This window comes from Taeniopygia guttata, chromosome 10, assembly GCF_048771995.1.
Source record: "Taeniopygia guttata chromosome 10, bTaeGut7.mat, whole genome shotgun sequence".
Classification (NCBI taxonomy): domain Eukaryota; kingdom Metazoa; phylum Chordata; class Aves; order Passeriformes; family Estrildidae; genus Taeniopygia; species Taeniopygia guttata.
In genome coordinates this window covers 14,263,494-14,291,325 of record NC_133035.1, presented here as the reverse complement: position 1 = coordinate 14,291,325, position 27,832 = coordinate 14,263,494, and the positions used below count along the sequence as shown (strand labels likewise).

Below are 27,832 nucleotides of genomic sequence, written 5' to 3'. Positions count from 1 at the left end.
CACAAATATCAGATTATCTTGAATACTGCTGAACATCATCATAAACTTCTCAGGGCTTCCATTTCAGCTCTCTTTTCTTTAAACCTCAGCTTCCTATTCAAATGTATCAAATGCAACTGTTCACTAGTTTATAGAACTTAGTTTTCTGAAATTCACTATTAATGTTTGACATACCTTAACATGAAGTGAATGTTTTTGGAGGGATGTATTTTTAGTGTGGTTTTTAATGCTTTGTGTTTAAAAGGTTCTTGTATTTTGGTGTTGTGCTGTGGATGCTGTCTTTTTTTTTTTGTCCTGTGTTTCCCTTTGATGGATGTGAGAAGGGAAGCAGCGTGACAACGTTTAGTTAAACCACCTCAGGAACATTATTGTGTATCTGTTACACTGGACTAAGAGTAAAAAATAGCTAAGCTTGAAAGAGGGATTCTCTCTGAATAGTGAAATGTTAGATTATAAGATATATTGAATATCTCAATTTCTTTCTGTTCAATTAAATAAAAAGCTTATAGTGTGTGCCCCTCAAATAGAGCACAGAAAAACAAAAGTCTCTGGACTGTTTAACACCACTCCTGCTCATCCTTCCCTCCATGTGGTCTGCTGCCCATCTTTCCCTTCCAAGAACAGGATTTTGCATCCAGTTGTCTTCTGCCAAAAGCCTGCTGACAGCCTGCAGCCCCTGGGGCACTCAGCTCCTGCCCATCCCCTGAGCCCACTGTGCGAGGACCATTAACCACCAGGGCTTTGCTGACTGCTCTGTGCTGTGTGGCCTGACAGAGCACTCTGCCCTTTATTATTTTAAATGATACAGCACAGGGCTTTGCAGCAGGATAAATTGAAACTTCCCATGTCAGTCCCTCAGGGCAAACACCATTTCAGACTGGAGGTGATGTCAGAGAGGTGCTTGTGTTTTTTATAGTGGCCCCAGGGAATGAGGGCTCTTCTGGGGCTGTATGGTCAGCATGTGGCCTTTGGCCAGAGAGAACCAGTTTGGCTTCTACATACTGCTTTTGGAGCAAACTAAACCCAAAAATTACAGTATGACTCAAAATCTCTAATACGGGGCAGCTGTTCCTGTAGAACAATATTTTTCAATGACAGTTGGATTTAAAAAATGATGCAAACCCTGTTATTAGTTTTCTGCTTAATGGAAAGTAGCTGTGGATGGAGAATTAAGCTTATATTATTTTTCTGTCTGTTTTCTGCTGCTGAGTAATTCTCCTTTTTGTGTTGCATGGTGCAGTGGAACAGTGTGTTGCCCTTGAGCTCTACAAGCCCATCCCAGCTCCACAGGAGAGGCTGGAGTTTGTCATCAAGAGTTGTGATAACCCCCTTCCCCATTACTTGCTCTCAGTAAACCTTTGGCAGTTTTATGGCACCTTGATTGATAACAGGTTTAGCCAGAAATGGTGAGAGGAACAGGATTTGCTATGCAAGATGAAATGTAGAACTGGGGATAGGAAGGCAGGCAGAGGATCTGAGCTGGGAGCCTGGCTAATGGCAGCCAGGGACATGTGGGGTGGAAGAGATCACCCTGCAGAGCATTTCAGCCTCTTCTGAAACCACAGCAAAAAGTCTCACTTCTATGATGGTTAATTTGCCTTATGTCACTGACTAAGAAATATCTGAGCTCATGTGAAATTCAAACTATTTGAATTTATTTAAAATGTTACATGTATTCATATAACATTTCATGAAACATGACTTCATTGGAAGTGTTCACGGCCAGGCTGGACCAGTCTTTGAACAGCCTGATCTAGGGAACAATGTCCTTGCCCACAGTAGAGGTGTTGGACTAACTGATCTTTAGAGGTCCCTTCCAACCCAAACCAGTCCATGATTCTACTTTAGCTGAGTTTCAATTTTTCTTACCCCAGCAGCCAGAAGAGGAGCAGTCTGCGTGCGATGTCACCAGCTCCAGCTCCTCTGCAGACGACACCGTGTCCCTGGAGAGGAACTCATCCCTGGGCAGCGACACGTCCCTCCCCTTCCCACCCGTGGGGAGCTTCACCCAGCCCAAGGACAGGCACAGCCTGGATGGCAGCTGCACCAACATGGTGCCCTCAGAGGGAGGAGAGAAGGAAGAGGAGCTGGACAGCATCACGGACGTGCCCGCTCCTTCCTCCGTCCTGCGCAGCTCCATGCGGCCGCTGTCTCCCTTCCGCCGCCACAGCTGGGGGCCGGGCAAGAACGCCACCAACGAGGCAGAAATCAATCAGAGGAGGTGAGTGAAGAGCTGCTTTCATTTACTCTGCACCCACTCATGCATATTTATCTGTGCTTTAAACCTGGCATGATAAAACTGAAGAGTTTATCACGTCACTTTTGATTATTTCTTTTTAATTTTGAAGAGGTTAAGACAATCTCCTAATGTATGTTTGTTTGGTTTTTCTTAAATTGACTTTCAGGATTAAAGTACTTAATACCTACAGTATGCTTGAGCTGTCCAGAGTAAATGGAATTACCTCGGGATAGGTCTTCCATTAGAACTGTCATCACCCCTTTCTGTACAAAGGAATTATTGGAGTGTTAAATTTCACTGACCACAGAATAAACATGACCATCATTGCTCTGATTGTATTAAGGGATAACACAGGCACCAGGGTTTAAAAAAATTCTGTGGAAGCTCTTCATAATGGTGAGATACCTTACTCATCACTGATGTTCCTGGTGTTGTTCAGGAAGATTCAAAAGAGAAATTTTCCCATCTGTTCTTTCAAAAGATACAAGGGGCAGAGGTGTACGAGCCATGTGAGTGTGTCCGTGCTGGTGCCAAGTGACTGTGGGAAGAAAAGTTGCTCATTCCTCCATTTCAGCAGGGAAGAAGATGAAATAAAGGAAGATGCACACCAAAAAGTAGTAATTGGTGTGAGGTTCCCTGCCATGCCCTGCACTGTTCAGCATTTGGCCTGCAGGATGCCTGGGGCCAAACCCTGTGCATTCTGAGCCCAGTGGAGGTTTGGCCAGTGTTTTTAATGTGCTTTCATGCTCTGAGAGCAGGAATGGGTTGCTTTAGCAGGGTCAGGGTGCCATACCCTCCCTGCAGCTCACAGAGGCTGCAGGCCCATGTGTGCAGGGCAGTGCCACTCTCTGGCTGCCCGTTCTGTCCTCACGGCAAAAGGTCTGCTGTTAGCAGAAACAGCCATTGCATGTGGGGCTGGATGGAATTAAATTAAAACTGGCCACTCACAATGGGTTCCTGAGAATTCTGACTACTTTGGATAATCCAGGGAGTGGCAACAGCCTCCTATCAGGAATGTATGCATCCTTTACACACAGCAGCTGTGGCTGTCACTAAAGGAATATACCTTCAGGTTTTAAAGTCAATGTTGAAAACCATTCAGGATTTTCTAAGTAATGTACACTGAAAGATTTTTGTTGTTGTTGTTTAACACTGTCACCTTTTTTGGGCTTCATTCCTGATCCTCAGGTAATATTTAAGTTAAGAAATCCCCATCAATTTTTAAAAGAAACAAAAGAGTCGGCATACCTGCAGGTTTATGACAAAATGAGTCCATAAGCTCATGAACTAATTTGGGGAGATTTATTTTTAAGTGTAGGGCCTGATGCATAAGGATTTGTGAGGGTAATAAACTGCATAGCTGGCAGTCACTGCTAACACTGAACAGATGGGGTTAAATTCTCCTGCATCACACTTTGGAGGCTGTTTCTGATGTGGGAGAATACATTCATTGTAAGTGTAAGAAAATCTGAGTTAAAGGAACAGTAATTCTTGTCATATGTTCTCACATACAGCTGCAGCTGCTATGAGGATAGCTGTCATGTAGGGTAGTTAGAAAAGCTGGGTGGGTCTGTGGTGCTAATTAGATTCGTGTTTGTTTTTATTATTCTTTTAGAAAGGAATTTGGATTATTTGCTGTGTTGTTTTGTTCTTTCCTTTGTTCTTTTCATATGTGGCTGTTGTGATGTTGAGGCTCTTGTTGCTTAGTGAGAAACAACAAACACTGAGGAAGTGAAGTGCTAACAAGTGACTTTCACTCAAATCAGTTAAATTTGGAGTGTTTGCTTATTCATTTATTTCACATGCAGTAGATGATTTTCCAGTTGAAGGGGAAAAGTCCTTATTGCAACTTGACTTTTGCAAACCTTTGAAGTGGAGTAACTTACTGAGTACAAGCCTTGGCTGAGGTTTGTCCTGCAGATGGGCAGGGTCTGTGCTGCTCCCACCACCCTTTGTGCTCCCTCCCCTCCTCTGGGCACCCATGGCACTTCTCTGCTCTGTGGGTGAGCAGCTTGCACTCACTAAATGAGGAGAAGAATAACCAAATAAAGTGTAATTGCCACCAAAACCAGCCCAAGGATCAGAACTGGGCTGTGCCGCCAGGAGGAGGAATGGGGTGACGGAGTGCACCATGAGCTGAGCTCTGAGAGGTGCTTCCTGCCCCAGCAACAACTTGCAGCCCCCATCCACACCAAAAATAGTCCAGACTTTGATGACAAAGATAGCTAAGTCAAGCTTAGATAGAGCACTCAAAAAGCCTACAGAAAAAAAAAAAAATCAGCCTTTCGTAAAATTTGGTATTTTCCACTGTTATGTGTTTTCTGTTTGTAAAAGGGATGAGTATAAAAGTTTGTTCACAGAAAACACCAGGAAAAAAATATCTTAAATTAAAATGTGAAAAGATGCTCAGTTCCCCTTCGCTTCCCATCTTTCCTCAAATGCACTTCACAGATAATTCTCATGTCTGTATTTTGTTATTAAAAATACAAAGAAAACCAACAAGGCTGCACAGAAGGAGCATCCTTCAGTTAATTCCTGACATTCATAGCAGATTTGAAATGCCTGTCTTTCAACAATGCTGCAGTGTGTGTTAAATGTCCAGGCTGGGGAAAGAAACACCCTCATGTTTCACTGATGGATTAAGCACTGCAGAACTGGAGCTGGTGTTAATCACTGTTGCTAACAGCTTCTGTCGAAGTGTTTGGCCTTATCTAAACTTTAAACTGACCTCGCTTTGGCAGCAGCAAAGTTGCAACATGGTCAATACCTGTGCAGCCTTCTTTTTGTACAAAATAAAATCAACCAAATCCCAGATTTGTTTGTAGAAGACAGGAGGAACACAGAGACTCATTACTTCCTTTCGTGTTCCATTTTGTGTTTTCCCTGTATGTCCATTCCCTCTGTCTGTGTGTTGGGGATATTAATCCTTTAGCTGCCATTTGTTAATTTTTTTTCATTCAAGCTGCTGACCATTCTCCATGATTCATTTTCAGTTCAATGCGAATTCTGGGGGATGGTATAAAGAAGCCTCCCATTCATAGGAGAAGGTACAAAGCCAACTAATGTGACTAACTGTTTTGTGTTTGAATGTCTACTAACTCCATCCTCTCCTGTTAGTAAACCTGTAGTACCTCTGGAAGTGTTGGCATTGGAGCTGTGCATCCCACCTGGCTGCTTTCCCTCTCCAGTCTGACCCAGGGCAGGCTTTGTGCCCCACAGGGCACATGCTGTTTACTCCAGGATATCATATTAATAATGAAGAGAAATCTCAGATATGATTTTGTTGGCCTTTGCCATATATAAGATTTGGAGTCGGTTAAACAGAGTTTACCTGGGAGCACGTGTGTGGTTTGGATTTAAAGCACATCAGAGACTCCTGGCAAGACTTGAGGAGGGGCAGCTGGGGGAGGGGATGGGTCAGACATGATCTCAGAATTAGAGAACACAGATCTGCAGCTGGTTGAATTAAATGGCTTTAATTTTGCTCTTTTGATGGTTTCATAACCATCTTCCTAAAAAGTAAAAAATAGGTGTGTTTTTACTTCCATGTGTTTTTTCTCTCTATAACAAACTTTCAGTTTCTAATCCATCCCAAAAATAAGCAGTTCCACCCACGTAACCTTTGCACTGACTATTAGTATATAAAAGAGGATACTTAATTTTTGACACAGCATGTGTGGACTGTCCACACTTAGACATTTTAGGCTAAAGAAAGAAGGAGAAGTTGAACTTCTGCCCTTCAGTGGTTCAAGCTTGTCTCACCTCCCTTAGCCTGCTACCTCCCATGCTGTGCCAGGTTAACTGGGATTTCACTTCACTTGAAATATGGATGGGGTGTTGTGTGTGTAAACAAGCTACCATATTCCCACATGTGAAAAGAATGTTACCATGATGTTATGACCAAAAAAAAAAAAAATCACTGTGCCTCACCATGCATCAGCATCAATGAACCCTAGCAGCACTGTACAGTTCTTTAAAAATATTTTTCTTTTTTTAAAAAAAGGCACAGGAAAGAGCATGCTTTTTAAAGCATGTTCTTCTAAGAAGCCACTTCATTTGCAGCACTGCAGGAAGCAGTGCAGTGCTCGTGTTCTCAGCTCATGCAAATTAACTTCTTTTATCAGTATTCTCTTAAGGCTCCTCTGTAGGAGCTGTGTTAATATTTAGAGTCAAAATATCCGGAAACACTGAGCTTACATGTAGAATAAGGAAAATGTCTAGAATACCTGGTCATATCTGAAACGTGTAATAATCCTTTCATAAACACTTTCTCACTTTTTCTGGTCTCTGAACCATTTTGGAATCATCCTCTCTAACCCCACTTGTGGAGCAGGAGCCTGAAACTGATTCCAAACTCTTTATGCTCTCCCACAAGGCTGATGTAGATAAAAGCTCCTTCTCCTCCTGAAGCTGTCTTCTGTAAAGGAGTTTTAAATGCTCTGCATTGATCCTTTTAGGATTTTATGGTGTTGCAACAGGCTGTGGGTGGCTCCCCCCAGGACTGTGATTCTGCAAGAGTGATTTCCACAGCCTTTGCCAACAGATCCCCTTCCTTCCTTGTCTGAGATCTCAACACTTCCAGGGGCCCTCCTACATATGTAGGGCTCCTCTTCTTCCCTCCCTCTAGTTTTCTATTTCCCTCCCCTCAATTTTAGCATTTGGGATCATCTCCATAACATGGCAATGGTCAGGAATAGAGGCACCTTTTAAAGTCCAGTGTAAACATTACATGATTAATGAGGAGAATCTTCTTTCCTTCGACTGAAAAGGGACCACACAAAAATGAGTGGCTTTGGATAGCAAGGTGGCATAAGGATATCTCCAAGGGTCCACCAAGCTCAGTGCTCTTGTGGGCACAGGCAGATGTCCTGGGGAATCGTGTGTGCCACCTTCCTTGGGATGCTTTCTCTGCTGCCCTGAGCAGGTCTGAGTGACCCAGGGAGGCTGAACCCAGGCCTGAGAGTGCAGGTTGTGTGTGATGGAGATGGATTTCCTGTGGCCCTGGCTTGGTTCCTCTGTGATTTCACACAAGTATTTCAGTCCCTGCCATCCCCCACTAATACTTAAACATCTGCCATTGTGGTTGAAGCGGGTGAGGATGATGAAGTACTTGGAAATACTGGCATGTTATGAGAAGGAATGTTTTCATGGAGAATGTTTATAGTACTGTGCTGAGAGCTCCTGGTGAGGCATAACTTTTGGGTACAAAGCTTTGGGTATATCCTCACCCAATTAACCTCCTTTATAAAACAGGCAGCAATTACCTGAACTCTGCCACTGGACACCCATCCAGATTGTTTCCAATTGCCAAACCCTCCCAGAATGTTTCCAGTGTTGCAGTGTGTGTGGAAACAATATGAGACAGCATGCCATGATGCATTCAGTGGGTTTAAATCTTCGTCTGTGCCCTCAGAGGCTTCTGGCACTTACAGTTCATTGTCCAGGAATGTTTAAATTTGTTCTGCCCTTTTCATAGGCTCCTGTCATGGAGCAAAGAGTGCTCTGGCCGTGTCCCCTCCTTGCCTGGATCTCACACCAGGGCCTGGGAGCAGGCCTTGTGCTTATGCAAAATTCCCTTCAGACAATGTATGCTTCCTGAACAGCTTTTTCAGGATTTAGGGATCATATAAATGTCATAGCTGACAAGAAGATGGATTTCTCTGTTTCTGCAAAACCTGCAAGTGGGCCATGAGCTAACAGAGAAAAATAACAAAAGCAGTCTAAAATAACAGCCAAAATATTTGCATTCTGTATTTGCATTTCTTATGTCTTTCATGATGCAACTTTGGGACTCTTTCGGGGAATGGGAGCTGAAAGGTTTTTTTAGTTAGAAGCACTCTTGATTTAATCCCAAGTCAATAATAAGATTAGCCTGTTTTTTTCTTCCAGCCTCTTTCACTGACTGTAAAGCATTTAAGAATGTGTCTTTCTCTTTATTTTTCCAAGTGTAGCCTGAGGTTATTAATATTTCTATGGAGGGGACTTACACTGTGAAATATCTGTAAGGGATTCTTTTTCTGATTTGAGAATGAGAGTTCCCAGGAAAATACTAATAATCACTAACACAATGGCTGTGTGTGACTACTTACAAATTGGCTTTGGTATGTTTTAGCCTTGTTTTTCCCAAAAACCTCTCTCCCCTCAAGGAGTACTTTATGCAGTCCATTGTATACTTGCTGATGGGGTCGTTTTGGGGGAAGCGTGGGCTGTCCTGCTCCCTGTTCAGTGGTAACCTCAGGCATTTGGAGCACTGTGGTCTGTTTGTGCAACCAGACATGTGCTACTGCATTATTTCTGAGTTTGTTGGGGTTTTCTTTTTTAAGATATGTGAGAGTGAGAGTCTTTTAACGTTCCCCATGTTCCATAACAACCCAATAATCACTGCCCTTTTCCTTTCTTTGCCTCTTTTGCTGTTCCTAGTTTGAGCTGGTGTCCCTCAGGCGTACAGTACATTGCCATGGGTCCTGACTTTACTTGTAGAAGGTATGGTATGAATAAATGTGCAGCAGCACAGGAGCTCTGCAAGCACCCTGTCATCAGCTTCTCGTGCATCGCCTCCTCCACTGCTGCTCTGGCTGAAGCGTGCTCGTGTTTGTTTGCTTGGTCTGCTTTTTCAGCAACTGCTCTTGGGAGTGGATCCTCAGAGCTGGGCTGCAGGTGGAGGTGGTGGCTGCTTTCCAGTGGCCTCTGGCAGTGAAGAAGTTGCACTGTTGGGTTGAGCTGCTCTGTCCCGTGATGACTTCAAGCCATGTTTTTTTTTTTTGCAGCAGTGATCAGAATGATAATCACAACAGCCAAAGAATCAAAACAAGATTAAATGTGATTCAGCACTTCCCTGTACCAGATCAGTCTCATACAGGATTTAAGTTCACACAGACTTGCTCTCTGTAAATTGAAAGACCTAGGTTTTTCTTCAAGGAGATGAATTGTGTAAAACCTTCCCTAAAAAAAACCAAAAACCTGATCACCACAGATGAAAACTTCCCAGGCTCTTAAATTTTGAATCTTTTGTAGAAAGTCCCAGCGCTGAGATTAATGTTTGCGGGTCAGATCTTTACTCAATTTTGTTTGGAAGCCAGTTTTAGATTTTATGGCTTTATAGCTTTACTCTGGCAGTTTTTGCTGGTTGTGGGTAGAGCTATTAAAACTCTTTTTTTTGAAGAGTAGACATTGAGAAGTAAACCTGCCCTTCTTGGACAGGTAACTATGTTTGGTGGATATATGCCAATCAGCAACTTACAGACCAGTATCACTGATAACTCTTTTATGGGCTAATATTTGCAGTTTTTAGCTAGTTTTGTCACAAGTACATGATTTTTTTTTTCGCTACTATGTAGCATTGTTGTTGCCACCTTGGAATGTAAAAAAGAGATCTTCTTCTGTCATAAATAATCAGTAGAAATTGGAGTGATTTCTACCTACAGGTGTTCTAGAATAAACTTTTAAATGCCTGCTATTGATACATGTTGATTAGTCACAATCTTCCTAAAGCAGATTAAATTATAAATGCTTCAACCAGTCTTTTTTTTCTCATTAATTACCATGAAAAAAAGGTTTTTTTAAATTCCTAAATCTTCTTATTCATGGTTTCTTGCAGTTTTTGCTTTCAAGGTGCATATTTATGAGCCTTTTAATGCTTCTAAGGGACTGCAGAAAATTAATCACTGCTATGCAAGTCTACATGAACTTAAAGCTCCTCTGGTTGTTTAAATCATCTGTACAGCCTGTAGTGTGTTTTCTTTTTCGTGTGTTTACATGTCAGCTTGTTCACCACAGACATCCTGATTAGCCTTGGGTTGGGATATAAATCCAGGGTAGGGTTGGGACTTGGTGAGTATCAAATCAGACATTAACCATGGATCTGTGCTTGTGTCCTGGGAGGGGAATCTGCAAAGCTTCACCCAGTGAACCCACACTAGCATTTCAGAAGGTTTGTTGATGCTTGGGCACGAGCAGCAAGAGGGTCAGAAGCAGAATGTTAGGGCAAGATTTATCAGATTAAATAATCCCATGTGAGAGCAGGTGTGTTTTGTATAGGTGAGAGGAGAGTGTATTAGTGTTTTTCTGTAGGGGTCACTTGTCTATCAGCACCTGTCTCTACAGAATTTGGCCAGACATTTTATTTCTAACAGCTCTGCAAGCAAAAATTTAGTATTTTATTTAGCTTTGAGTTATTGCCCTAGCTCCTAGCTAGCTCCCTCAGTAGATGATAAAATAAAATTGATTGGGTGATGGAAACAACATTTATTGAATTTAAAAACAAAGCCACAGTACGTGTAAAAAAAGAAACCAGCTTTGGCAGAATAAATAACATTATCAGTGCCAAAACTGTGCAGTGTCAAGATTTAAAGCAGATTCAGAGGATGTGGCTGCAGAGATGAGTGTTACAGCAGCTGATGTGGCTGCTGGGAGGGGTGTTGGTCCAGGACAGGCAGCACCATGCTATGCATGGTTTGATTTGGGTGGCTTTATTCCAGGGGAGAGCCTAATAAAAAGCTAGCAAAGAGAATATGTGGAAATGCCAAAATCTTTAGAAGGGGTGTTTCTGGATTTTCCTGTGCACCACTCAAAAAGAGTAAAAAAAAACAGTAGAAAAGGCAATTGACAAGGAGTTTCAATGGATGTTCAAGCAATGAACAAACCTTTATGTCTCATGAGAAGCACAAAGATGTTGCTCTTTGCTCTGAAGAAAAAAGAACATGCTGAGGAGTAGCACCTGCCTTTGCCTGCACACTTCAGTGCCTGCTCTATGTGTTTCATGTTTGCAGGTGCTCTGCTGAAAGACACTGGTCCCTGAGGGTTTGGCAGCACCTGACCTCTGTGCTTTCCCTTTAGTTACAGCCTAGAAGGCCTTGCTGGAGACTCTGCTGAGAACAAGAAGCCCTCTACAAACCTGGAGGCTTCTTCTCTGAGCTCCAAAGACCTCAGGAGGAGTCCACTTGCCAGCAATCAGTCCCTGGTCCTGCTCACTGAGGAGCTGGAGCAAGGAGAAATCAGAGACTACAACCACCAGGTAAAGCTGTCCCACTACTGTTGGATGTCTGGGAAATGCTGTATCAACATTTTGGAAGTCATTTTCCCAAGTGACAGTCTAACAAAGGCCTCCACCTTATATGTACATACACATAATATTAAAAATCTTCTGTCTTTGACATGGAGGAATCTTCAGCTATTTTAAATTTTCTACTTTGTTCTTTGGGGCAGCACAACACTTGTGTCTTCTCTTGCTTAGAGGAATGGCATATTTGGGGAACAAACTGCTAAGCATCGTTTTTTTGTCATGTTGAACCACAGCCTAGTTCTGCTGAGTAGCTGGAGTCACAACAGCAATTTCCATGGCCATCAGAGAGTTTTAACAATACCTGTTTTTTCATGTCTTACAAGAAAATCAAGCACACATAATCTGTTGCATAATTAGTCGTATGATTCTTGAAAAAAGAAACAGAATGTTGCATTTCACCTGTGCACCGTTTCACTGTGTCAAAGTGACAGTGGCAGTAAATATGAGCCCTGCACTGGGATCTGAAGCTGGGATAGTTCTGACATTCTTGACGTGCTCAGTGTGGTTCTGGTCTGTTCTGCAGGTGCATCAGACATCGCAGCCACAAGGATTTAACTTCTGTTCTTCTGCTGTTTCATCTCCACTGACCAAATCCGTGTCTCTAATGTCAATTAGCAAACCAGTGCTCGACAGTGAGTAATCCAGTTTTCCCTTATCCACTCTGTCATCTGTATAATTGAGTATATCTTGCTTCTTTCCCAAGGCAAAATGTGCTACTGCCCGCTCATGCTTCCTTTATTACGTGAAGTACACATTTCACTGCTGCATGGAATTGTGGGTGGAAAGGCAGAACTCATTCAGTCATTCAGTTTAGTTCTGTTCTTCCCAGTGTATCCCTGCTGTTTTCTTCCTCTTAGGTTTCCTTTGTGTGGGTTGCTTTTTTCTTTCTAAATTAGACTACTGGTATGAAAACTATGATTTATTGAGTTTGTTAACTAAAAAAAAAAAAAGGATCTAATTTTACATCCTTTCACCTTTCTGATTTCCTTCTTTTAATGTCAGGTAAATTCCACTTGAGGTCTTACTTCCCTTCATCTAAACTTTTTTAAAGCTGATATGTGGAAACTTGAAAATCCATGTCTTGATCTCCTTGGGGGAGTTTGTTGCTGTTCATTTTGAGTTAAATATTTTGGAGCAGTTATTCAATAAAATAAATATTTATTGAATCTCATTCCTGAAGAAAAGAATAAAAGATGATTCTATAAAATTTTCCAGTTTAGCTTAATTGAAGCGATAACAAGCACTTAATTTTGCAACTTGGCTGAATTGATTCTTTCAGCTGAAAAAGTCATTCAGAAGGCTGCAGCTGGATGTGCTTTGGATGTGTTACACATGTTTTCATTTTATTAATTGCCAGCCAGAAACCCTATTGACATTTTAGCTCTTGTCAATTAGTGATGGTGTCTGATCTTTCCTCTTTATTAACGTGATTCTCCCTTGCAAAGCACAACAGGGTGCTTTAAGAAAGGTGTTTTATTGATGGAGGAGACTTGCTGGAGGAAGATCACAGGGATTGTGCTTTGTAGGAGATGGTTTTAAATTCTTCAACATGATAATTCCATGATTAATAAGGATGTGGCCTAATGAACGTGTAATAACCAGCAGCAGTAACCAAAATGGGGCAGCTCTGTCCTGTGAAGAGACCAGATCCTGCCCTGTGTGGTGGCATTGCCTCTTCCCTCCTTGGGCTGAAGGTCTTCATTGTTGTTTTTTGAGGCAACCCATTTCTTGGCATTGTGCCCAGCCTCTGACCAAACACCCAAAAACTTGGCTGGCTCCCCAGAAATGAGCTATTGGTGGCTGAGGGAGCCTGGATGTCCAAGGCTGTTAAAGTGTCCTGTGGCCTGGTATTAAAAATGCCACAGAGGCTTGATTATCCCATCTCCTTCTAGAGCCAGCCTGGCCACCCTGATCCCTGGAGAAGGAAGGAAAAGAGAAGATGTAGTAACCTCTCCAGAGGGGGTGTGGGCAAAGTAGCAGGGTTAATCTTCTGCTATGAGGCAGATGTCTGTGGGTTTGGGACACTGAATGTAAACATTATTAACATTCCTCTAAGCTTTATTTTCTCAGTCATTAATTTGTGACATTTTTATAGGAAGGTGGTTTTTGAAAATCAGAGCATTTGAGGGATTGATGTGAGTGTCCAAAAGGAATAATCACTTGGAAAATTTAGCTCATGGATTTTTTTCCCAATCATGACACCTTCCTGACTACAGAAACTTCAGTAAATCATCCAGAGGACCACATCCAGCATTCCTGGAAGTGTCCAAGGCCAGGTTGGATGAGGCTTGGGGTAACCTGCTCTACTGGAAGGTGTCCCTGCCCATGGCAAAGGCCTGGAGCTGGATGAGTTTTAAGGTCCCTTCCAACCCAAACCATTCTATTATTCTGCTTCATTCTTCCCCTTTGAAAGAGGGACAGTGATGTTTGAATTGTGACTGTAGGACACTTTGGTGCCTCTTACAGAGAGGTCTTGGTGTATGAAGTTCCTTGTGTCACATGTCCCTTGATGCTCATGCTTTTCCAGCAGGACACTTAAGAGTTTTGCAAGAACTATATGAATTCTAGGACAAATTCAGTTCTTTATTCCACTTGCATAATTTTGTGGTAGGTGTTTAAAAAAAAAAAAAAGAAAAAGACACTCTCATCGCTGCAAATGTGTTTGAATGGGAAGAAAGTAACATGCTGTGCTCAAGAATTTAAAAACCAAATCCAGATTAATAAACATATGGAGGGTTTTCTCTTATTTTTACTGTTTATTGTCATATGTGCTGAGACAGGAACAATTTCCAAGACCAAGTTCCTAGCCCACACTCCATCTGATGTGTCAGATGTTCCAAGAGCTGATGTGGCCATTCACAATGTTAATCCTTCAGCATTTTATAGAGGGAGGTCACAAGAGCTGTTGGCTGGAGTGCTCGGAAGAATGCTTTTAGGGTTGGAATAGCAAATTTCCAGTGTGGAGCACTGTTATAAAGCCAGGAATTGCTATAAATAAAACCACTGAAATGGAAGTTGAACTGTGCTGGCGAAGGTGGTTCAATTTACAGTAAAGTATTATTGTTCATCTTGACTTTTAGTCTAAATAGACAGTAGACTACAGAAGAAAAAGACATGTTGCCTAATTGTGTTCTTCATGCCTGGAACACTAGAACAACTCCTTCAACAGGCAGTCTAAACAAAACTAATGCATGGGTCTTCCTAAGAATTCTTCAATTTAAATGCCTTTACTGTGCACATTTTAGTCAAATTGCCTGTAGACAATTGGCATTTGTGACTAATGGCTAGAGGAGACATTCAGAGGAATTTGTCTGCATTGCTTTCCTAGCATTGGCTATTCCTTGGACAGTGTTTTTATTTTCTGAATTCAGTTTTGATGTATGATACCAGCCATGCAAAAAACCTTCATTGTATGTGACTGACAGGACATGTTTTATTCAAAGAGAGAAATAATTGCTTTGTCTTTTTCTTGGAAGATTAGTACTGATAAAGTCTTTAGTCTATTTTCCCTGTTCTGCAAGTTGATGTATCCATGGAATTGATGTATCCATGGAATGACTTAAAAGTACCTGAATACCTGTGCTGAAGATGTTCAATGTAGGTGTTTAAGTGGGACCCTTAGGTCAGACCTGTCCCAGTCACCTTTCCTGAGGACACACAGATGTACCATGTGAGCAGTGGGTGTCCAGCAACCAGCTCACAGCTCAGAGGTTTCCACTTGTGCTTGTTTGAAGACAAAGTTTGGGAAATAGGGCCTTTGGGAATCCAGTTTCAGTGAAGAATGGCTAGCTGGCTCCTAATTCTCTTTTCAGAGACCATGTACTTACAAAGAATTATTGGATAGCTGCTGCTGTGCAAGGGCTGCTCTTAAAAATAAATGATGGGATATTTGATGTCGCAGTCTGATTGCTGAATTTGGCACTGTGTTTGGTAGGCATCTTCCAGCCAAGGGCAGAAGAGGGTGTAGGGGGACTTTTCTCATGTTTAGGCAGTTTCTTTAAAACAAGGACTCTTTAAATTTTAGAATAAGGCAGAAGAGATGCTTTTTTTTTTCTGTTTTATTGTGGAAGAAGAGAAGGGGAGTTAAAGTCTCCATTTTAATGCTGGAAATTTTGAAAGGATAACATTATCAACATTGTTGGTTTTTTTAAACTTAGAAGTGGCAAGAACCTCCCCATGTAGATAAAGTCAACACTTCAGATAAATTGTCCTTGTTAATATTTGGCAGCTTTGTTGTGTCATTTAACTGCAGAAAGCACCTTCAAACAGATATCTTGAGTTGTTCTAGTTTGACTCCGTGACAGTACTTCCACTGAAGCTGATGCCCTTTGTCCAGACATCCATTTTGTTGTTGGTATTCTGTTTGGAAAGATACCTGCCTATAACTCTTTACTAAGAGGTCCTATAAAAAAATGTCAGCAAAAATAGGGAAAGACTGGAGCCTCGAGCTGTGCTTGCAGTGAGACCTGTGCCCTCTGAAACCTGCACCCTCTGGAATTTGCACATTCTCAGTTCTTTGTTTCTTGTGCCTTTCTGGAGCCAGCTGCTTTGCAGACTTTTCCTTTGCTTTGCTTTTAGTTTGCTTTGGCTGCTTTCCTCTCCTTTTTATTATTAAATGCATTTTCAAGCATGCTCTAATGTCTGCTGTTAACCCACTTCTCAGCCCAGGGCCGGACTCGACCATCGAGACGAATCTCCTTCTCCTTCAGCATCTCTCCACTCATTCCTAAGTCTAAAACTCTCTTTTCTATTGGCTCTTCTTCCAGTGATGAGGAGGAGGAGTTGGAGAGTAAGTAATCATTCTCTGTGCAATGCAGCCATAATGGGTGGAAACACAAGGAAATCTGGTTTTCTGCTTCAGACACTGGAACTTCACCTTGCAAACATTGAACTACCCTTTCCATTGCATGATGTCTAACAGCATTATCTTGGTTCTGTATCTGAATACTAACTAATAGCAGAATGAAAAGGATTATTATCCAAAGAATCTTCTACATCAGCACCATCACATCTTATTTGGTTAGTTTTAGTCTGTATCCATGTGGCAGATATCATCACCTGCCACACTGAGCAGAAAATGATCTTTACCTTTTTATTAAAACCAAAATACTTGCCTTGAGCTTGTTGCAGGGCATGGAGTAAGCAGAAGAGGTGCATCCTTGTCCTCCATAGGTGACAGTGAGTGCATTGCTCAGTGAAAGAGAAGTGAACAGAAGCCCTGATTATTAAATTCTGCAAATCATCACAGCAACTTCACAGTTCCCCCACTAAGCAAAAAGCACAAATTGCAGTCAAAGACCTTAAGTCCTCAAGGTGTTCATATCTAAGTCCTGATATTGTTATCAAAATAATTCTCTGGGAGACAGGTGAGAGTTCTCTGGGAGCTTTTTTTTTCTCCTGCAAACTCCATTGCTAAAAGAAGCCCAACTAAGGCAGAAGATTGAATTAAAGTGATTTAGACTCCTCTTGTTTTTTAAAATGGGCTTACCAAAGATTATTCAAAATGCTTCCTATTTCTTAAGCATGTTTTATTCGACTGTTGAAATAAACCAGACACATTCCTTGTGTCCTTACTGGGATGGGGGAAATTGCTTTCCAGTCCAATAGATTTTGATTGCTTCCTGAGTTTAAAACAGTTTCCACACCATCTACGTTGTACATATCTAAATTCTCCTCCTTTCCATTCCTGGTCTTCACTGTGGGTTTGTCCTTTCCTTCAGCGAGGTCCTGTGCCCAGGTTTGGTATTAGCACTTCCATATTTAAGCTCCTTCCTCATTGCTCTGTCCTTTTTTTTCTGCTTTTAGCAAAACTCACAGATCATGGTCCCCCCAAAGTGAACTGCAAAGACACAGCTGTTCACTCATGTGATGCCTCACAGTAAAAAATAGCCTTAGGTAAACTTTTTGGTGGAGTTTGTTTGGTGAGTTTTGTTCTTTTAAGCATTTGAGTTATTTTATTATTATTTATTTTTGGTTTATTGTTTTAAGCATGCAATATCTGATATTCATTTTAGGGTATGACAGTTTTAGAAGATATTTATAGGAGCCAGTATTTATCTTCTCTTCCTCAACAGTGCTCGTGTTAACAATAGTAATTTAAGATAAGGTCAGATATTGTCTCAAACAATTATATTGTTTTCTTTACATATTTGAGGGTACTGTGGTGACTTTATAAAGGTTGATTTAGCCACAGGTCCTTCTGAGACCGTTTTGGCAATGGGCATTTTTCATGGAGCAATCCCAGACCAGTTTGTTTTTTCACATCTTTAGGGTTCGTTTCTCATAAGAGGATTTCAACATCCTAGTCTAGTCACTGCTTTCTGCAAAATGGATCTTGATTAATTATTTCAAGTCCAGCTACCATATGAATTAATTTTTGTGTGTAAATACAGCAAATTTTGGCTGCTAGCCAGGTTCATTGGACATAGATAGGATTTATGGCTTTTGAAACAAAAACTTTTTTTTTTGTGGGTTCTGAAATCAGATTTCAGTTTTGTTCCTGGTCATGACAGGGAGCAAAAACATTTTAAAAGTGGGGTTTGCATCTTGCAGCAGTGTGTTGATCATGTAATGTTATATTATAATCTAAAATATGAACTCATAAATAGACCTTAATTCTTCACTGGATCCATTTTGCCTGCCAGCACCAATAATCCCCCATTTATAAGATGAAACTGCTATTGAAGTAAAAGATAAATTATACATAATTGTAGTTCTCATGCAGTGTATTTTCTCAAGGTAGTGAAAAATAGTCACAAATATCAAATTATTGCAGCTCTTGGTTCAGTGTTTGTTCACATTTCTGTTGTTAACTGCAAAGAAACAAAAACAAAATCTGAAATACTTAAATCCAGTCAAACAGATTAATCTCCTAAAAAAAGGAAATACCAACGAGGTCTAACCCAGATTAAAAGCAAACCAGAAGTGAAATGGGAACCAGAGTTACTGGAGCTACACCACGGATTTGGGAGTCTGTAAATTGCTTTTATGATCCCAGTAGGCACTTACCTAAGTGCCTACTTAATAATATAAAACTACCTAGTTTTATATTATAAAAATATCACATATATAATAAATAAGTAGAATATAAAAATATAATATTGGAAATTGAATAGTAGGCTTCATTTCATACATGTTACAGTGTTACTAACTTTGGTGTATTTGGGATAAATCATTAATGAGGTGGAAGATTTTGCAAGGGAAATATTAACACAGCTCTCCAAGCAGGGTTTAGATAACAGGGTATGCCTGTATTTTAGTTTCTCAATATGAAGAAATTATATTTCTGTTTGAGACTCTGTTGGCATTTGAATCAGTGGTTAGAAAATCTGTATTTAAAGCCTAGTATTGCATGCTCAGGTTTTTCTCTAATGCTCTTACTGCTTTTGGATAAAGGGCCTCTTTGCCTCTAATGGCAAGTAGCTCTTCTGCATTCACCCTTAGCATTAAGAGAATTTGAGCCAAAATGCTGTTTTTCTTGCAGGATGTATGCAGAAGCCTAGTATGGTGACAGTCGTGCCATTTCTTGAACTGCAGATAGGGCTGCAAACATCGCTTATATGAAGGGGTTTTTTTGAGTCTTGGCAAGCCCAGTTACTTCAGAAAGAGCCCTCTGTCCTGGATAGTTTCATCCTGATTTTTCAGTGCTCTTCCATGGTGCTGGTAAATGCTGTCAGCTCCCAGATCTGCTCCAAAGGCATTGTGCAAGCAAGTTTCTTGTGTAGAGAGGGTTGGTGCCACTGGCAGGGCTTCAGCTTCGTGTTGAAATTGAGCCTTTCCTCGAGCAGTGTTTCGTGACGAAGCCCCAGGCTGGTAACATTTTGTGGAAAACAGAATAAGGCTTCCCTTGTTTCCCTTACTCTTTATGAAGTGCCTCAGGATTTTGATGGGAAAATGAACTACAGTTTTATCAAGGAGAAAAGTTTTATACATGAAACCCGGATGTACTTTACAATAGATCCTTTCTAGTGGAGTATAAATAAAAGCATTGTGTCAGAATGATTCTCATTTATACTTACTGCCATTGAATTGGCAGTTCTGATTCAGCCACCCTGATTTACCAGCAAGTTTAACAGTTGCATGGTCTTTACTTAATAGCTGAAGAGTGATAAAAATACTAAACAGGCTTTCACCTCAGCACCTAATTTGAGAGCAGCTAAGGATACAGGGAACAGGCTTTATCCTGAGCACGTGAAATCTGTTCTAAACACCCACTTCTGGAAAACATTTCCCTTTCCTCTTGAACCATCCCAGTAGCAAACCATGTTTTTTGGAATCAGTGGGCTAAGGATGCAGTCTAACCTGTCCCCCCCTGCCCCTCCCATCTTTTGCAGGTTCGCAGTCGTTTGGCAGCTCCGTGGGCTCCTCAGTGCAGAGGTACAGTATTGCATTGTATTATGCAGTATTGCAGCATCCTGGGGACACCCTGCCTCTTCTGGGGGGACTCCTGCAGCAGGCTCTGCCCTGGGCACCCCAAAGCCTTCCTGGCACCGGGGCACTCATTTGTAATCAGAAGTTGTGAAAATCAGTCCTGTGTCTCTAAAGGCTGCAGAATGTTTTAGATCACAGAATATGAAAGTCAAAGTCTCATCTCTTAACAAGGCTCTGTTTATTCATAGCTGATAACATCATGTTATGCATTAAAAATTAGTTTTTTGATTATGCATTATTGCAGGGTATTGGTTTTCCCGGAGTTATATTTTACACTAAAAGTAGTTCTTTCTGCCTGTGGCTAATTCTCTCTATCTCTCTATAACAAAGGCCGAAACAATTGTGGTTTTGTGTATTATTTTCCATCCTTGCAAGTTGCACAGAGGAGACATTCTTCCTGGTGGCTTTCAAGGTGCTTCCCTGGAGGAAGGGCGTTTGTGGTACTGGGAGTCTGGTCTGTGTGCCACTGACAGCTTTGGCTTTATCTTATGACAGAGAGGCTCTTCACCTCTGCTCTCTGCTGTCTTCTCCTTGATTTAATTAGTGTTTGTGTTCTGCTTTTGGTTTGGGTTGTACTCAGTATTGACAGACTATGTCGTTTAATGCAATAATAGTTTCCCTATTCCTTTATCATAGCTGAAAAAGTCATAAGCTTGTGCATGTAAAGGTTATCTGGGATCCTAAAAATTCCTAAATTAATATACATAGCCATTGTGGTTTATTACTTAATATTGGTATTCTCATTTCTCAGGGGAGGCTTTGCAGACAGTGGTTCCTGTTAAAGACATTCACAGCCTTTTCAGAGTTCACAGATGCCTTTCTCTGGAAGGAAATGGTTATTTACAGCATTAATGGTTCCTGGTTATTTGACAAGGGGAGCAGCAGAGGGTGCTATGGCATGGCCTGCTTCAAGACAGATATGAGGATTCATTGAAATTTATCTCAAAATGAGTGGATTGACGTTTTGTCTTCACTTTTCCTTCTCTGGTGAAACACCATAAAGCCCCTAGACAGTACTGGCTAATAAATGCATTTGTCCTTTAAAAAGAATCGATCCATTTAATGGATTCTTTGTGAAGGAGGGAAAAAAAAATGCAACTTTTAACTTTTTTTTATTTATTTTAGCATATCTGAAGAGAGCAGCAGTGTCTCCGCTGGTAAAGGTGTAACAAAAGTCAGCCGCACCTTCAGCTACCTCAGGAATAAAATGTCCAGCAGCAAGAAGAGCAAAGTAAGTGCTTCTTGTGATTTGTGGAATGCCCATAGGCAGCAGAGAGGTGTTCTGCATTTAGGTCTTTGCTTGACTTTCTTTTAATTACTTTCTTTTACTTCCTTCCTTCCTTTTTGTTTTTTTAAAAGGGCAGGAGTGTCTGTGGGGTGATAGGGACTGGCTCCATGGGAAATCTTAGCACCCCAATCAATAAGGCCAAGTGCTGGGTCCTTGACAATGCTGGGTGAACAGTTAGACTGGTTAATATTAAAGGTCTCTTCCAGCTTTTATGATTCTATATTTTCACTCATTTCCCCAGAGAGAATAAATTTTGCCCTGGTATGAGTTATAGCTTTGTAGTGATTAATGAGTCTAATTTCTACAGAACCTGAGAACCTTTAATGAAACAAGGACAGGAGCTGTAAGAAGGGACTGCCTGCCTAAGGCTGTATTGTCTTTTCATAATTTTTTACTTTTGCCACAAAGTTTGTTTGCACTGCAGGAGCAGTTGCTCAAACAGTGACTTTTAGTGATGGCTAATATATATATTTTTCCCCTTTTTCCATCCTTGAAACCCTGGAATTCAATTTGCTGAAAGTTAAGCCCTGCTCAACAGCTGAATTTCCTGGGAACAGTATTGAGATCTGGCTGGGACAGAAAATAAAACAGCAGTGCTTGTAGATACTTGCTCAGTGCAGTTTGATTTCACTAATTTCATGATTGTGTCTGAAAATGTAAAGAGTTGCTCCAAAATCTGAGCCATAACATGCACTACTAAAATTGCAGCTCATATCAACTCTCATACTTCTACTAAATAAAAAGCCAAAATATCATTCAAGTTATAATTTCTTGTCTGCTCATGGTGGAATGTTTGCATTACATACATTTTTAAGGCTCCACCAGTACATTTAAATAATTTGACAAAAAAATTCGTTGGAACACTGATTTCTCAGAAGCATTATACATGAAAAAAACCTCTAAGAGTTAAAAACAGAACCAACTAAACAACAAGCCTTGAAAGGGGAAGTTTGACACAGGAAGTTGGGTTTCTGGGCTATCAGGAGGGAGGGAGGCCTCAGTGTCTTTTCAGCTCATTTTTACTCACCTCCAGACCTTCAAAAATGCAGTTTTCTCAGATGAAATAAAGTAAAATAAAGCACATCTGAGCCTACTAACGGCTCTTTAGGAAAATGTAGAGAGTTATGTAAAAAAAAACCCTTAAAAATAAAGGGATGTTAGAGCATTAACTGGAGGGGATGCTGATAGAAGTTGGTGTGTATTTACCCCTGCCTGGCACGTATTTGGTGTTAGTAGGGATTAGCAGTGTATCTCTTGCTGAGTGCCCTGATTAACATTTGTGAGGTCTTAAACATGCTCTGTCTGTGTCAGTTCAGGAAAAAACCCTCGTTTTTTTTCATTTTGGTCAAGACTTTCTGAGAAATTACAACAATTAGCATGAGTAATTTCTCTTTTTTGTTGCCTTGCACAGTAATAATGCAGTGCTGTGCCAGCAGCAGCATTTCAGGGTATATGGTAGGAGTTGCAAGTGTTTGAAAGGATTAGGAGACAGGGAATATATGTGACCTGCAGAGCAGGAGGAGCTCAAACACACAAAACCTCTCTGTCTGGGAAACTTCTGCAGCACTTTGTTTGCTTAAGTGCTACATAGCAACAGTAGGTGAAAATTCACTTTTTCTGTAGCCCAAACATCACAGAGTGTTTGATTTACTCCCCTCTACCTTTAAAAAAGGGTGGTCTTACACTGACCTGTAAAATATTAATCACATCCTTTTCTGCCTGTACGGGTTTGGATTTTAGCTTTGTTTTTTTTTAGCAGTGTAAGCTAAGGTAGGGCAAGATGAAAGCAATAGCAAAGTAGCTAAAATCATCTTTAAGGAAGTCAGCAACTATCCTGCCCCTCCCCTTTTTGCTCAACTCCTCGTTGCTGTGCCTCCTGTCCCTGGCCCTGCTGCAGCCTCCGGCACCGCCATGGGCTAGCGAGGAGCAGCTCCTGCTGGGGAGCGGCTCTCCTGGCCTGGGGAAGGATGTCCATAAAATGGAATAGATTCTCAGAAGTACCTCAGATAACAGTGAAGCTGGTGGGACTGAAGCACTGGGAGGTAAGAGCTGCGTGGTTCCTGGGGAGCAGGATCCGCTGCCGCGGCGTGGCGGCGGTGCCGTGGCGCCTGTCGTGGTGGCTGCTCTGGCACGGCGCTCTGGCCACGAAGCTGGGCTTCAAACCTCACTGGCAGCTCCAACAGCACCAAAGGAGTCTTGTTTTTACAGTCCTCCTTTGATAAAGTTACAGTAACTGCCACAGGAAAAAAGAAAAAGCTGAAAAAAATCTCATTGTGAGAACTTGTCCTTATGTGGAGTGGCTGGCAGCCCTTGTGTGGAGTTTGCTGTTTCCTTCTTGAAAGTGGTGCACTGATTTCCTGTTTTTCCTGGGGCCGTTCAGCTTTAATTGAAGTTAAAATTAGGCTTCAGAATTGCTGGGTTTTACAGTGAACTTCAGGTAGGTTTAAAGCATAGGATGGTAAATCTCCTTTCAGCATGAGAGTCACAAGATCTGGCTTGAGCTTAGAGTGATCTTTTCTCCTGGAGCTTCACAAGGCTTGGCAGTAGAGCAAAACTCCAGGCATCAGCTTGGTACCATCAGGCCAGAGCTAAACTGTATGGTTTTAGTTCCTGAATCCTGCCAGGCTGGATGTGGTTAAAGATGGGCAGGTCAGTGGATGGAACATGGGGCTGTGGAGGTTCCTGTGGGGTGGTGTCACAAGCTGATGGTTCAGAGGAGGTGGAGATGTGATGCAATGCAGACTCTTTCTGGCAGCTTTTCTGCTTCAGACAGGATTATTCCATATGGTAATACTCCTAGTTTTGCTTATTTGCAGAACAAAACAGCATTTGGGGCCAGTAAATAGACTTTCTGTTTGACACTTTGCAGGGAGAGACTCCGGCACTGGCATTTTGCCTGGGATGTGTTGGGAGAGGAGTCCTTAGGCTGAGTTCCTCCTGATGTGAGTGTGTCATCCAGGGCTCAACAGTTCCCCTGCAGTGGCTGCAGAGCTCCATCCCTCTTTAAGCCACTTCATGGCAGTTGCTCACATGGGCAGCTCTGCAGCTCCCTGATATTCAGGCTAAGACAATATTAGGCAAAAGCCATGTGGCATATAAATAACAAAATGCAAAGATAAGCTGACAGTTTTACTGGTTTCTGGTGAAGCTTCTCTTTCAGATGCCAGGAAATCTGCAGCAACAGTTAAAAGCACGGACCTGGAGCTGACTAGTATCATAAATATTTTGTAGGTTGGTACGTGGAAAGATGAGGAGTTGCAATTCAGATTCAGAGTTTTTCTGTGGAGTTTCCTTTAAAATTTGTTTGGGAGAATTCCAAATCCATGAAAGGCTGCAGGGGAAGATGTTTCAGATTTTTAGTATTTTCTATCTAAGGTAGAGATAGAAAAGAAGCAAAAACTCTGCTAAAAGTTGGAGAAGCTGTCTGTGCTTGTCATCTTTCCAAAGCTGAGTAGCCTAGAGGTTGAGTCATGGCTTGTGGCAGATGAGAGGGTCTTTTATGGTGTTGCTGTTGTTCCCCAGCCTTTCTTTGGTGCCATAGGTCAAGAGTTTGTAAAAGATCCATTTTGCCAAAAACCTTCACGTAGTTACTTGGGGTTGCATGTAACTGTTGAAAAAATTGCTAGTTGGAAGAAAAACAGAGGTGGAAATATTTTGGCAGTAAGGCTATAGAGGCACTGAGGAAGAGCTTGTGTTCTCCATTAGAAATGCAGTTGAAAATCACGAGCCTTATGGTTTGGCCTTAAAAATAAACTGTGTTGAAAGTCTGATCCACACTGCATGTGGTATTTGTATTTAACATTAAATTAACATTGTTTAAAGTGCTGAAGAGGCTGATGAGAGCCCAGAAACAGAAAAGAGGTAAAGTCATTAAACCAAGCAAGCATAAAACAAAGGTAGAAGGAAATAAGTGCATTCAGAACAGACTCGGTGTCATCTGCGATGGTGAGACACCTGTGTGAGTCAGTAGTATGTAAATCCACTTGCACAGGGGTTTTTTTGAGGGAGAGCTGTGCAGACACATGGCCATTGTGCAGGTGCACCTCGGTCGATACCCTCGCCGTGCCAAAGGCAAACACTGAGCAATCTGTAACCGGGGGAGAGACCGGTGACGAGGCTTTCGGTCATTTTGTCTCGGCAGGAAAAAGAGAAAGATAAAGAGAAGGCTAAAGAGAAGGACAAAGATTCCAAGGAGAAGGAAAAAGATAAGAAGCTGTTAAATGGACATCTCTTCACTGCAACCTCCGTTGTAGCCCAAGCAACCTGTTACCACTGTATGAAGCCTTTCAATAAGGATTCGTACTACTGTGCAAGTAAGTCAGGGGGGTTCCCCTCCTTCCTTTTATTTTTCATTGAATCTGGCATGGAAAATACAAACCTTACACTTTATTTTCCTTTTGCTTGAGGATGTGAGGTGGGAGGGAGACTTTGGAGATAGTGATTCATGGAGCAGTGCATTGCCTTGTGGAATTTGGACTGACATGAGTCGTGGCTGCATGGAGGTGTCCTGAAACCTCTTTCCTAAGCCTGAGCTCAGCCATCACAGCAGGCCATGGGGTTTTCTACCCCTTTTTGGGCTCTATCAGTCAGGAGAGTGTTGGTTATTTCAGCTGCATTTAGTGGCTTGGAGCTTAGGTGCTTTGATAAGATGGACAAAGGACAGAGACAGCTGGCTTGGATCATGGCTAATATTTCCAGTGGGGGGGGGAAAGTCCCACCCATCTGTGGTGTGTTGCTTTAGTTCTCTGAAATGCTGCTTTGGTGAGCCACAGTGGGAACCACATGGTACAAAAAGGAAATGCTGACCCTCTGCTCCCTTTGAACAAAAAATTGCATCACAGGTCAAATGACAGCTACCTGTGTGCATGTAGAGGACGTGCAGCACAGAGCAGGCAGGGTAGGAACTTCACTGAGGGTTTCTGAGTGACTGGGCAGTTTGTTCTCATTTCTTATCAGATGGTTTCTCCTGCCTGTAGCTCGATAAGGTCCGTGGTGTTTGTGTGGCTGATATCAGAATGCTGCTTGGTTCATGCAGCAGCCCAAAGCTATATAACATGCAGACAAACCCCATTTTTTTCCCACTACAGCTCAGTGGAAAAGGCTATCCTCTATAATAGTAAGAACTATTATTAAGTTCTTACTCCACTAGCTTAGAAGTGATTCAAAGCGACTGCGGGAACTGCTCCCAGGCTAGAGCCTTCTGTTCCTGCTGGTGGATGTGAGCAGGGGGAGGACAGCCAGCTGAATCCCAAATGGCATTTCTGAGTTTCCTGGAAGAGATTTCAGCAGAGTTGTTTGTCTGAGACACACTCTGTGTCAGCCTGATGGGAAATGTAAAACACCAACAATTACAAACTCTCAATTGCATCCTCTCCCTTTCCCCACTTGACTTTCTTAAGAGCTTCTGGAGCTACGTAGAAAATCAAATATATCCCAGTTTGCTGCTGTATATTCTAATGAGTTAACACAACAATGTCATATGTGTTAGCACAGATGTTCTTTCCTTGTTTTCAAGGTACGATGCAGAATTGTTGCATGTCTTCTGCACTGGCCAGAAGATGAATGTCATAAAAAAATGTTTGGTGAAAGCGTCCATTGAAAGCTCACATCACTGAGTGGTCTTTCTCCCACTGCATCTTAAAATCAGCCTCAGATGCTTTGGAAGTGATGGATAAGCAGCAGCAGAGGTTCTGATATTCCTGTGATGATGTAGGCTGGTGCTACCACCACTGCTCTGTCTCACCTGTGGATGATTTTTAATGCCTTTTAAAGCACTGGATATTTTATATTAATGTCTCAGCTTTTCAGTGGTGGCCCCCCAGCTTCCTGAAACATCTGCTCAGTGCTGAAAGATTGTGCATGTTCTGAAACAAATGGGCAAGCAAAAAAGCCTAATTTTTGGTAGCTTTCTGCCTTGTCTTTTTTTGCTTTTTTATGATCAGTGATGCAGAAAATAAGGTTTTGCGGGTTTTAGTTATTAATACTAGTGACACAGAGGAGTTAGAGGAACTTCTTTTTTGCTGAAGAGTTGAATTGGAGGAATAAAGTCCCTACAACCAAATTTTTTTAACATAAAACATCCAATCATTCTGCCAAATGGTACACACTAAAGAGCTGTCTTAAGTCTTTCAAGGCTTGAGTGTGAATTTCATGATTCTGAATTGTCTGAGTGCCTCTTCACGCACCAGAGGAGCAGGTTCTGTTCCTCTTTCTTGTTTGGTCTGGAAACTTAGAGTGCTTCTGGGTTTTGGCAAGAGTTTTCAGGTTGCTTTGTTCTGTCTTCTCTGCACAGGAAATTGTGAGACATTGTCAGAATAGCAGCACCCTATGATCTTACCCTGATCTCTGTCAAAATAGCAGAATTATTGAGTCCTAAATGTAAGAGATTCTAGAACTGTGAGCATATTTTGTCATTCTGGACATAGATTTTTTTTTTTTTCCTGCTTCAAGAAATAATTCAGAACTTCACACTTACTGTGTAACATACATGTAAAATATAGTCCATTATCTGTGTTAGTGTTGTCATGAATAAGAGGAAATACTTTTCTCTAAGCCACTGAATCTTATCTTGAGCTGTGATCTTTCCTCTGCCAAAAGTGTTAAAACCTGAAGCCCAATTTTCAATTCCTACAGAAAGGAAAAAAAAAAAAAAAAAAAAAAACCCAAAAAAAAACCACGCAGTTTTAATCATCTTTGAAAACTTTGATTCCCAGAAATCTGCTGGCAGGAGTCATGGGCAGATTCAGGGTATTTAAAAAAAAAAAAAAAACCAAGCCACCCAGCTTTTGCTCTGGCATATATGTAGCAAAGTTAA

At 41.6% G+C, this 27,832-nt stretch overlaps 1 protein-coding gene across 17 annotated transcripts in view; it reads left to right on the top strand.

Moving 5' to 3' along the window:
* AKAP13 (A-kinase anchoring protein 13) overlaps nucleotides 1–27,832 on the top strand; it is a 202,630-nt gene that overhangs the window by 154,798 nt on the left and 20,000 nt on the right. For 9 of the 17 annotated variants that reach the window (XM_072934107.1, XM_072934106.1, XM_072934102.1 and 6 more), the window contains 8 exons: nucleotides 1,875–2,221; nucleotides 5,233–5,286; nucleotides 8,660–8,722; nucleotides 11,075–11,252; nucleotides 11,824–11,932; nucleotides 19,634–19,676; nucleotides 20,856–20,961; nucleotides 25,160–25,331. In XM_072934107.1, the coding sequence (XP_072790208.1) occupies nucleotides 1,875–2,221; nucleotides 5,233–5,286; nucleotides 8,660–8,722; nucleotides 11,075–11,252; nucleotides 11,824–11,932; nucleotides 19,634–19,676; nucleotides 20,856–20,961; nucleotides 25,160–25,331 (1,072 nt within the window). The remainder of the gene's footprint in view (nucleotides 1–1,874; nucleotides 2,222–5,232; nucleotides 5,287–8,659; nucleotides 8,723–11,074; nucleotides 11,253–11,823; nucleotides 11,933–19,633; nucleotides 19,677–20,855; nucleotides 20,962–25,159; nucleotides 25,332–27,832) is intronic. The other 8 variants (XM_072934108.1, XM_041718317.2, XM_072934114.1 and 5 more) reach the window with 6 other exon arrangements.